The following is an 11,406-nucleotide window of genomic DNA, read 5'->3' on the forward strand; positions in this document are numbered from 1 at the left end:
GTCGGGGGATGAGGAGGAGGGCGGGGGGGAGGATGGTGGCGGCGGCAAGGCGGCGGGCAAGGCGGCGGGCAAGCGACAGCAGCGGGGCGCGAAAGCCGGCGGCGGCGGGGGCGGGCGCAGGGGCCGGTGATTGGCGCTGCTCGCTCTGTTTTCGCCCGCGGGCGACGAGTGATAGGGTAGCGTTGTAAGCAACTGTTGTCGTTAGGCCAAAAGTCCATGCCACAAGGTGGTTGCTGAATAGGTTTACCCATGTCTTAAGCGGGCTGCCGCATTATAAAGGGCGCCTGGCCTGCTGCGTACCACGCCCTGTAGTGGCCTGCTGCTGGTGCTGCAATTGATCCCGCTGTCTGGAAGGGCAGACACTCCTGGTGGCATTGCCAAACACGACTCACTGCTATGCAAGAAACTCGGCCAGCCAGGCATTGTGGGGACGGTTTGCAGGTGTGCAGCACCCAATTCTGACGTGGCGGAGCGCGTCTCGTCACGAGCGCGGGCCATGGCCGGCGCCATCGCAGCGAAGCATGCCCCGTTGTGCGTCGGCTGCGCTCGCCTGGCCGTTTCTCAGTACCTGCCCGTGCCTCCGCCGGCCCTCGCCGCCCCTACGCATCCCCTCTGGCCGGGCTTGACGCCGCATCCCTGTTATCATGTTGCTTCTGCACCCGCAGGGGGATCCCAGCCTCTCCTGTCGACAAATGCACTGCCGATAATCTTTTCATGCCCGCCTGACCCTCTATACGCCCCGCCAACCAAGCTACGGCTGTAATTCGCAGCCGAGGGTACACCTGCTGGCAGCACTCGCGGGCGCCGCTCCCATTACACCAGCACGCCCTGCCGCCTCAGCAGCGCCTCCACCAGCGGCACCTTGCCCGGCGCCTGCTCCCGGTACAGCCGCACCAGCGCCTCGCCCGCCGCCTGCGGCAGCTCCTGCGCCTCGGGCTTGGCGCCCGCGTCGGACTGCCCCGCCTGGCCCTGGGCGCGGTTGGTGATCGGTGGTCAGGCGTGGCCGCGGGGAGTGGTCGGGACAAGTGAATGTCTGGAAGTGCTGGGAGGGAGGTGCTGGGCACCAACCCGGATCCACAAGGTCTTCATGCAGCGGCGCGCGATCGAATGCCGCCGAGGCGGCGACCCGCCGCTGCCGGCCCCTGGCCCCCACCTGCAGCGCCGCCGCCGCCGCCGCGAGCCCGTACAGCGCGCGCGCGCTGCGGCCGCGCGTCAGCTGCACCGCCTTCGCGTAGTACGCGCGCGCGGTGCGGGCGTTGGGGGCGCCCCCCAGGGTGAGCAGCGCGTCCGCGTAGCGGACGTGCAGGTTGGGCTCGCCGGGGGCCATGGTGATGAGCTCCTCCAGGCAGTACGCCGCCTGGCGGTACAACCCCATCTGGACGAAATGGGGGGGGGGAGGGTTTGGGCGGAGCAGCGGGAGGTTTGCGAGGAGGGGCAGCAGCAGTCGCAGGCAGAGTGTTGGCTGACTCGATTCAAGCGGAAGCGCCGGAGTGAAGGAAATGGCAAACGCCCTGCGGGGCCAAGGGATACGTCGCGCCACCACCATGCGCCGCGCGGGACGCCGCACGGTGCGACGACCCGGCAGGGCCTCCCGCCGCCTCCGCTTGCCCCTGGCCCCGCGGCGGGCGGCGGCGTCAACCCCCTATACCGGCCCTGCATATGGCTGCAGCACCGCCCCCTTTCTGGCCCCGCGAGTGGTGCCACCACCCCCGCCTCCACGCTGCCCCCTGGGTGCAGCAGTGGCTGCTGCGGCAGCCCCACCTCCAGGTATAGGTCCGCCAGCTCCTCCCAGGCGGAGCGGTCGTTCATCCAGTAGTCAAGGTAGGTGCGCAGGTACTCCACCGCGCCAGGCAGGTCCCCCTTGGTGCGGCAGCACGCCACCTGGGCGCGCGGCGCGCAGCGCGCGGCGCGCATACACGGGCGGCGCGAAGGGTGGGGCAGGTGTAGGGAAGCCAGAGCGGGCAGATGAGAGACAGGCTCTCGCGTGATCCCCGCAGGCAAAACTTGCACCCAAGTGGACCATTTCTGCTGCTGCGTTTGTTGCAGCGGTTGCTTCTCCCCCCATGGCGAGCGCCGTTGAAGGCGGGCGTCTCCATTGTTTGCGTCAGGCTGCCTCCACAGGACCCCGCACCGCCCGCCCCCCGCGCGCGGCCAGGACCGTGCGTGCGTGCGCCCACCAGCCGCTTGGAGATGGTCTGGTTGCTGGGCTGCTCCTTGATGATCTCGTGGTAGAACCCCTCAGCCTTTTCTGGGTTGCCCTGGGCCTCGTAAAACATCCCCTGCAAGGGCAGAGTGCGTGAAAAGGTTGACGCATCAACAATCAATACCAGGTGTCGACGCAGGCCGCTGCTGTGGGTCACTCGCTCTGCGTTACGGGTTGCGGGTGGCGTCGACGCGCTGAGCGTTCCTGCCCGTCTGCGCGTGACTGCATGCACGGTGTGTACGGCCATGTGTGCCACGAAGGCCTTTGAGATGGCCGCCCACCTGCAGCCGCTTCGCCCGCATGCTCTCCTTCGGGAAGCGCCGCAGCACAGCGCGGATCAGCTCCGCCGCCAGGCCTGTCGCGCCGACCTCAAGCGCCGCCGTTGCCACCTGCTCGTGCAGCAGCCACACTGTGGCGCGGCGTGTGGAAGGTTGGGACAGCAGCAGCGCAGTCGACGAAGGCACAGGCGAGGGCCTCCGTCACGAAACCCCTGCCCTGGCAGCGGCCAAGCGCAGCTGCAGATGCGGATATGCAACAGTTACACACATACTGACCTTCCTCCTCTGACAAGCCTCTGCGGTAGTGGCTGAGCAGCTGCGTCCCATAACGCGCCACCAGCTCTGCATTCGGCACTCGTGCGTCGCGTGACTGCGGCGCAGGACAAGGCCGCACCGGCACCACAACAGGGTCCACACAAGTGATTGCGTGAACAAAAGAGATGAATAGCCGGTCGGAGATCGTGACAAGCGGTCCAGTGGAAAACCGGCTGCGCACCAGCTTCAAGAACTGCCTTAGATCATCTCTTGGGGCCACGGAGGCTGTGAACTGCTGCAGCCTCTGCTGCAATTCATGAAGCTCCTCTTCTGCGCTCATTGCTGATACCTGCTAGGCGCTAGAGGCTGTCAGAAATGATCTAGGACTGATGAACCTCCTGTAGGGGGGCACTGCAGACGCTTGGATGCGACTACGTGAGCAAAATGATGCAGCTATAATAAATGTTGTGGTCACATGCACACAACATCATAAACGCGTATGGTGCAGCAAGAAGGGTGTTGACAAAACGGGTACTACACGTGAGTCAGGGAGAGACCTTGCACCAGCCAGAACCCCTGCTGCTGTCCTCGCTGCATTGCCAGTGCTTGTTGTGCCTTGAGGAAGTAACAAACCTCGATTTCACGTCAATATTGCTGCCGGTAGGTGGTTATGCGTACCGTATGCTCTTGCTCCCTACAGTACCCCCCAAACGCCCAACCGCAACAAAATGCATGGAGGTTGGGTTGTGGTGTCGTGATCCTGGCTGCATTGAATCGCGCGCAGCACAGGATGGAAGCCTAGCCAAAATGCACAGCGGGGGTATTGGCGTGCATGGGGAATGGCTGGCGCAGCAAGGGCTGGTGCCTCCAGAAGGCTACGCGGTTGACCTGGGCAATGCCGAGTGCAGTCGCCGATGACCTTCTGTGTGCTGGTTTACATGTGTACAATGTGCGATTGACAAAATCAAAAGGAAATGTCCCTTAACATACAGTGTGAATGACTGTATGATTGTTGATCTAGGCCTTCCTATCAGGAAGATGTAAGCTCCTAACTTTACTGCTACGTTTGAACAGGTTCTAAACCAGCAACTTGTAGACACAGCACGCCCATGATCGTATGGTGCATGAAAGCAGTTGAAGAAAGAAAGGAAGCTCCCAGAATGGTTCCAAGGTTGGGGATGTCGCCTGGCACAGCCTCCCACTACAGCGGGCCTAGACCAAGCTAAGGTCTAGGTGCATTCGACATCCAGCAGCAGCGGGACGCTCTTCAAGTGCACCTTGCCCGCAGTTCCGCGGCTTGCTGCAATGAGCGCCCCCGGCCTCCTCTGCCGCGCCGCCTGCAGCTTTTTGAAGGATCCTCCTGCTGCCCGCAGCTCCTCCACTGTCTGCTCCAGCGCGGCCACCACTGGAAGGCCCCTGCTGACCTGCAGGAGGCAATACAGAAAATAGACTATGTGTGAATACACATCACCCGGCCGACGTGTTGGCGCACACACGCACACCCACCAGCACGCGCATCCCTTTACATCCCCTGCACGCTGCACCCTGCACGCCGCACGCTGCACGCTGCACCCTGCACGCTGCACCTTGCACCCTGCACCCTGCACCCGCACCCGCACCCTGCACACTGCACCCTGCACCCTGCACCCTGCGCCCCCGCACCCCGCACCCCGCACCCTGCACCCTGCCGCCTGCCTGCTTGGCGCGAGCTGTCACACAAGGATGCTGCCCTGCAGATACAGGGCAGGGGCTGGCGCCCAGCACCACTCAAATTCCGACACCACCGACACGCCCCCAACGGACCTTGTCGGCAACGTAGGCAATCTTGTCCACCATTTGTCGCACCTGCAGGGTGCCCATTGATGATGCCAAAGTTTCAATCCATCAGCATGCAGTTTTGGAGGGAAACTAGGCACGTGGCTACTGCTGCCTGCAAGGGTAACCACTGCGCATACGCAGAACGCAGGGTAAAAACACATGACCGAGGCAGCATTGATGTCATCGCGCCCCTATGGTGTCACCCACCTCCTTGGCCACTGACGTGCACACGGCGCCGCTCATGCCTGGCACGTACTGCACCCCCGGCGGCAGCCCCTTGGGCTGGACGTCGTGCTCATAGCTCAGCCGGGTCCCAACCACCTCCTTGGCCACCCCGCAGCCCGGCGGCCCAAACAGGGGCTCAAGCCGCCATCCACCTGACAATTGCTTCAGCATGTTCTGCGGTTGAGAGTGGCGACAAGAGAGGAGGTTACACGCAGCGGGTGGTTTGCAACTCCTGGCACACAGCACCCGTCTCTGCACACCAACAACCTGGCGCACGCGGAGGGGCAAACCAGCTGCATTTGTTTTGACGCTTTGCCATATCAAGGCACTAGTCACACACACACATGGTCCTTACCGAGCTGAGCAGCTTGAACGTGACGCTGCTGCCGGCCCTCCCAGGGTGGCTGGTGCTGCCGCGGCCGCCGCTGCTGATCGCCGCTGTCCGGAATGCCCTGATGGGCCCCGCCTCTGGCACTGTTGCCTGGGCAAGACGCACATCAAATTGCACGCGGCTGATGGCCCAGAACTTGTAAGCGACGATCCGCACCGGCGCGCGGTTCTCTACCTCGACGCTGGAGAGCATACCGTCGTGCTCACCGTCGTCCCCGCCACGCTGCTCCCTGGTGAGCGGCACGGCGACCGTGCGGCGGCTAACCACGCGGAACAGTTCGTCGCCAGCTGGGTGTGTGATGATGCGCAGGGCCTCTTCAGGCATCAGCTCCAGGGTAGCCTGGGCTTCGGCGTGCAGCACGCCCTTTGCCACGAAATTCACATCAACGCGCCACGGACTGCCCGCCACTGCTGGGCCGAGAGGGGCCATGCGGCCAAACAGAAGTTGTCTGGGCTTGTAAAATCGGAAGTTTTGACAATTCACCCGCCAGATACGCTCAGCGACCGAATGCGTTTGCCTGCGCGTCACACAACACTAGCACGCAGTTCTGGCGCGAGGACAAGACACATTTAGCGACCCTCATGAGACGTATACAACTATAATTGCTATCAACACGGCATCATAGATTGCGTGCCCTCAACCTTTCGGGCAGCTCCTGTGAGTACCCTCCCATGAGCAGTTGCACAGCACGCACGAGTGCGACGGTGCAAAGCCAACACTTGTGCATCTGCAGTTTGCAAGCCTGCGATACGCATCCCCGATCTCTGGGCTGATATTCACAATGCACTCTAGCGCGTTAGCAAACCGTGCAAGATCAAAGGTCTCACTTGCATGAGGCACACGCCGCATGCGTGCATGCATGTGTATGCGTGCATGGTGGATTGCTTTGCATTATCTTTGAGCAACGGTGATTCATGCAAGCCAAGTACAAAACCCTTCATAGTGGAGGTGCCACCCATCTGTTTTGCACACACGCTGCCTGCTGCCTTGGGAATGTCACATTCTGATTGTGCAGCAGTGAGTGAGGATGGTGGCGTCACAGCGCACAACTGCATGTGAGTGCCATTCTGCATGAAAACCATGCATGCATACATGGAGTTCTGCGGGTACCACATCATGCTCACGCATGACACAGCAACCATACGCTGCGGGTCCGTGATGTGCTGGAGTCAGGTTCACCGCCCCGCTTGCAGCCACGTGCGCGCCTGGCAAGACAACTAGCAGGGGTTTCTGGCAAGACTGTGTGTTTGAATGCCCCTTGAAGGCACACAAGCGCACATCACTCACACCGAGCGTCCGTGCAGGCGGTCAAACCAGCTCAAAACACTGCGCCGGCAGCTGCTGCAGGGAAGTGCTGCTGCTGCTTCCCCAAAGCAAGCACCGCACCAGTTTGAGCGATTCATATGGAACACGTTCGCTTGCACCCTTAAGCCCCTTACGCATAAATCAGTGTCTCGCCTTCTTTGACGCTTCCCGCGACACGCACACCATGGCCGGTGCGCGAGGCTTCGGCTCGGCCCTTCTCTCTGAATGGTGGTATAGATTCAAGGATATCCTTGACGTGGACACAGAACCACAACCCGCTGATCGGTGCTGATACGGGCCATGCCCGGTTTCACCTCGGTGCCTCTCGCAGGCTTCGCCTGTCCCTTTACCTGCGCCCAGAAGCTGGTGCTGCCTCTGGTCTCTTTGAACTTTCTGTTCTGGTGCGGGCATGGGTCGAGCGCTGCCGAGCGCCCCGATGCCGCTGGCCGCACCGCTGCACAGCTCGCTGAGCAGGGAGCGCAACTCTGGCGACAGCGATCAAGTGCTCCCGCGCCAACCCGTTGCCACCGTTTACATGCAGGGTCATCTCTCTTGGTGGCCTTGGGTCGCTGCAGTACCTGTGCACGGAGCCCTTCAACAACACTGGGTACCTGTCCGGCGTCCGCGGTGCGTTTGGCGTTGGTCCACGATTTTTGCTGAACAGGAGCGGGTGCCGCATGGCGCATGCAGGAAGGGGTTGCATGCCGCATGCATAAAGGGGCGATATGCCGTACGCATGCAGCAATGTCCAGCATTTCGCAAGCCATTTAGAGCTAACCTGCCACGGCAAGTACACACATTTCGATTTGATGTGCAATTCCCACCTGCAGGCCTCAGCCCTGTGCACCTGACCTGCTCGAGGGTCTACAGCTACTATTGGTGCGTGAGCAGATCGTGTAGCAAAACCTCATCGGACTCCCAGGATTACACAAAAACCAGGCATCTGGCATGTTGTGTCATGTCTTGATGGATTTTTGATTGTTCTGCTGCTACCGGTACATCGCCAATATATACGCACAGTGCGCCTGGGCTGACTGTGCCTTCAACCCGCCCCAAAACGTTGCAGGTGGATTGTGGCTCTGGAGTTTATCGTGCTGTGCGGCCTGGCCCTTACCATTGCTGGCGGCCACCTCTCCGCCATGCGCCTTGCTTGGACGGGCCTGCTTGCTGTGGCGACAGCACTGTGCACCCAGGCCGCGGACACCTTTTTGACGATCAACAGCGTGCAGGTGCGTGAGTGCTTGGCCAACTTCCGAAGGCAGACAGACACAACGTTTGCTGCCTGCAAGTCATGTACTTCCCAACCACAGGCCAGCTCAATTGCGCCAGCACAAGATTTGGCCACCTGTCACGCGCATCAAGCTTGGGCAGCACGGAAACACCTTGAGAAGAGGAAGTCCTTCTGGGGTCGCTTGTGCAAAGCTGCTTAAACAGATGAGGGGGCGCAGCCAGAATGGATACAATCATAGCTGTGCACTCGAATCACAAACATGCGTGAGTCACCCTCACAACTTTATCAAATTCCCCACTATATGAGCACAGCACTACCAGAGCGGTTTGGAGCTGCACACATCGCGTGGCGCAGCTGCTGGCTTCATCATGACGGCGACCATCAACATGCTCCTCCTCCTGGTCGTCGGCGCTGAGTCCAAGGAGAGCGCCAACTGCCCCTACAACAAGCGCGAGCAGGCCGAGGGCGAGGAGCGGGCCTAGTCATCGCTGCAATTTTCTCTCCTTCGTTTGTGACCTTCGTGGGTCATCGATGGACTCTGAGTGGTTGGAAGCCTGCCTTCAGCCACAAGCCTCAAGCCGAGGCATAATCCGCATCGTTCAATCCTGCTGCCCCACAACTGCATTGAAATCAAGCTTTCGTCCTTGTCCTGCATGCGTCCCGTTTCTTCGAGTCAGTTCCTGGCCCGCGCCGCCCCAGTAATCTGTGCACTTTGAGTTGGTGCCTGTTTGCTGTGTGGGGCAGCAGAGGGTTGAAGACAAGGGCAAGAACAGGGATGACGGTCAACAATAATGGGGAAAAAACATGGTGTGGTTGTGTCATGATCCATACGGAGCCCACAATGTGTTGCTTTCGGTTGCTACGGTATGCTGGGGAACAAGCAGTTGAACACCATCACGCAATTCTATGCCAGGCTCTTACGCTCTGCGAACGTGTGCAAATCAGATGCAAAATTAATTGTGAAGGTAATAAAGGAAACCAACCTTTGGTGGCTGCTTGCAATGCGTCCCACCGCCACGTTGTGTGTCAAGTGACCCTGGAGTGCGACGTGATCAGCAGCAACAGATCTACATGTGCATGCGACCGTAAGAGTCAGTGCTAATAACTGCAAGTTTCACGGTGACGAGCTCCCTGAAGCCTAACAAGCAGTGCGGTTCGAGCCTTGAACTTCGACGCAGCGTGTGCATGCACCAGGTCCAGCGCGCGGGCTCACAAGTGGCAGTGAATTATTGGAGGAATCACAGCAGCACGCGAGATGGGTTCAGCAATTTCTAGAGCGCCGCCACCCGCAGGCGGCATCCCGCTGGCACCAGGCGGGCTGCAGCGCAGCGGCCGCGGGGCTGGAAAGAGTGTGCTCGGAGAGGTGGGGACCGACTCCGACTGCTGTAGAGGCTGACATATCACGTGACTGCCCCCGGGCGTGCGCCAACCAGCCCAGCTCTGGCCACGCCTGCGACTGCCGCATGCGATGGCGCCTGGCGTGCCGCCGCCGTGGCTGGCAGGCGGCGCATGGGAAAGCCGAATTGAAACACACGCTTGTCGGCCGTCTCCGCCTCAATCCAGACGTTCCCGTGCCGCTCCCCTGCCTGCCGTCCCCTGTTCAGCTGGCTGCGACGGCCGTCATGCTTGGGGGCCTCATGTTTGCCCTCAAGATCACTCTGTCCTACATGGACCCCGTGAGCCGCTTTGTGTAGGGAGGAGTGGGGCGAACGCGAGCAGAGCACAGCAGGGGCGGCAACAGGGGCGGTAGCAGATGCTGAGCCTGCGCGGCTGGGCGCCGCCGCGCCAGCCAAGCTGTGGGTGCTGCCCAATGCTACCCAGTCCCGGGGCTGGCTCTCCTAGGTCATGTTGAAAGATCGCATTTGAAGCCCCTGCCCTGCCTCGCCACGCCCCTCAAAACTTCTTCGCAGTACCGGGAGCAGCGCAAGGAGGTGGGCGTGTCCATGCGCTGTGCCGCCGCAGGGCTGTGCTGCTGCGAGGTTTGCGGTTTGGCCGGCAGCTGACGCCTGGTGGTGCCAGGGCGCCCTCCCGCAGCCGCCCTCCCACAACGCCCCTCCGCCTTCCCTCGCCCCCGCAGGCCAAGCGGCAGGCGCTGCTGCTGAAGCAGCGGCTGGGGCGCAGCCTGGTGCTAAATGAGTATGAGCAGGTGCGCTGCCGGGCAGCTGCCGCCACAGCATGTCGGTCAGCAGCACGCGAGCCCCTCGGGATCGCAAACAACAAGAGTTCCTAGCGCCAGTGCTGCCGCGCCGGCTCCCGCGCCGCCGCGCCCGCCTCCCAAAAAGAGGCGACCTTGTGCTTGCCGCTCGCCCTCGCGCGCAGCTGCTGGCGGCGAGCGTCCTCAACCCACACCAGATCGACGTCTCCCTGGACGACGTGGGCGGCCTGGACGGCGTCAAGAGGGACATGGTGCGCGCTTTGAATGCCGCCGCCGCGGCCGCCGCCTCCGCCGCCTCCGCCGCCGCCGCTGCTGCTGCTGCTACTGCTGCTGCTGCTGCTACTGCTGCTGCTGCTGCTGCTGCTGCTGCTGCTGCTGCTCCTGCTGCCTCGGCGCGTGCTAGCCGACGACCAAGCGTTAGCATCCGACAAGCCTGCTGAGCTGGCCAGAACAGAAGTTGTGCGAGCCGGCGAAACACCATACAATTAGGGCGCAGAGCCCAGAATGTTGAGCACCTCAACTGTGCACGTCCTCTGGCGCACCCCTGAACGCCGCCGCTGCGCCCCCGCACTCACCCCCCTTCCCTCGCGCCCACAGCGCCTGCGCGTGCTGCGCCCGCTGCGCGAGCACGACGCAGTCAGCGCGCTGCTGTGGCGGCCGGTGAAGGGTGTGCTGCTGTACGGGCCCCCCGGCACCGGCAAGACGATGCTGGCCAAGGCCATGGCGCGGGAGGTGGGTGGGTGGGTGGGTGTTGGGGGCAAGGGGATGCGGGGCGCCCACGGGCCCGCTTGCATGCGCGGCCGCAAGGGGCGGCTCGCGCGCCAGGAGCAACGGGGGATGCGGCGCACGCGCGCGCGGCTGCGGGCCGGGCGGGCCAGGCGCTGTTTCACTAGGACCCCAGCGACGCCCTGCGCCTGCCGCTGCGCGACCCACCCCCTGCCCTTGACGCATCTCCCGTGCGGCCCGTTCCTTTCCCCCATACCCCCCAGGCGGACTGCTTCTTCCTGAACATCACGGCATCCGCTGTGCTGTCAAAGTGGTACGGGGACGCAAACAAGGTGCGGATTACTGAGTGTGGATGTGAGAGTGTGTTTGTGTGTGTGTGTGTGTGTGTGCGTGCGTCTGGCGGGGGGTGGAGAGAGCGTCAGCACGGCCGCCGGCGGGCTGTTTGGGGGGGGGGGGCAGTCGCGGGGCGGCGAACTCAGAGCCCGGCGTCGCGCAGGTGCAGGCCAGCCCGATCGGCAACCCAGCGGGCCGCGCCCTCGCGCCGCCGCCCCCGGCCCCGCTCAGCCCCGGCCGCTTGTTCGCGAGGCGCGGGCGGCTGGCGCTCCGCCTTTGAGCCTCCGCAGCCCCAGCGCCGCGAGCGCCTTCGACCCCTTGAACGCCGACAGCCCCCACGCCAGCCAGCATGAGCCGCCCCGCCCCCGCCCTCGACGCGGCCCCCGGCCCCGCAGTTCATCCGCGCCATCTTCACCCTCGCGTCCAAGCTGGAGCCCTGCATCATCTTCATAGGTGTGCACCCCCCCTTCCCGACCACCTTTTCCG

The 11,406-nt window shown here is 62.7% G+C and overlaps 4 protein-coding genes across 4 annotated transcripts; 2 read left to right on the plus strand and 2 right to left on the minus strand.

The window, feature by feature from the left end:
* Positions 1-813: 813 nt before the first annotated feature.
* On the minus strand, positions 814-3,076 carry MNEG_8963 (TPR repeat protein oca3; the record flags this gene model as incomplete). The annotated part of the gene is made up of 7 exons (XM_014042562.1): positions 814-969; positions 1,154-1,375; positions 1,705-1,881; positions 2,178-2,279; positions 2,485-2,612; positions 2,758-2,851; positions 2,978-3,076. The coding sequence occupies 7 exons, from the start codon at positions 3,074-3,076 to the stop codon at positions 814-816; spliced, it is 978 nt and encodes a 325-aa protein (XP_013898016.1).
* An 889-nt stretch (positions 3,077-3,965) lies between these two features.
* Positions 3,966-5,599, minus strand: MNEG_8964 (hypothetical protein; the record flags this gene model as incomplete). The annotated part of the gene is made up of 4 exons (XM_014042563.1): positions 3,966-4,160; positions 4,540-4,581; positions 4,762-4,953; positions 5,135-5,599. 4 exons carry the CDS (start codon positions 5,597-5,599, stop codon positions 3,966-3,968), a joined length of 894 nt encoding a protein of 297 aa, XP_013898017.1.
* A 1,060-nt stretch (positions 5,600-6,659) lies between these two features.
* Positions 6,660-8,188, plus strand: MNEG_8965 (membrane transporter; the record flags this gene model as incomplete). The annotated part of the gene is made up of 6 exons (XM_014042564.1): positions 6,660-6,666; positions 6,807-6,876; positions 7,017-7,102; positions 7,306-7,354; positions 7,542-7,704; positions 8,018-8,188. 6 exons carry the CDS (start codon positions 6,660-6,662, stop codon positions 8,186-8,188), a joined length of 546 nt encoding a protein of 181 aa, XP_013898018.1.
* Positions 8,189-9,328: 1,140 nt separating this feature from the next.
* Positions 9,329-11,200, plus strand: MNEG_8966 (hypothetical protein; the record flags this gene model as incomplete). The annotated part of the gene is made up of 7 exons (XM_014042565.1): positions 9,329-9,382; positions 9,617-9,637; positions 9,784-9,852; positions 10,026-10,112; positions 10,459-10,593; positions 10,851-10,919; positions 11,084-11,200. The coding sequence occupies 7 exons, from the start codon at positions 9,329-9,331 to the stop codon at positions 11,198-11,200; spliced, it is 552 nt and encodes a 183-aa protein (XP_013898019.1).
* Positions 11,201-11,406: the final 206 nt, after the last annotated feature.

This window comes from Monoraphidium neglectum (genome assembly GCF_000611645.1).
Source record: "Monoraphidium neglectum strain SAG 48.87 unplaced genomic scaffold scaffold01770, whole genome shotgun sequence".
Lineage (NCBI taxonomy): Eukaryota > Viridiplantae > Chlorophyta > Chlorophyceae > Sphaeropleales > Selenastraceae > Monoraphidium > Monoraphidium neglectum.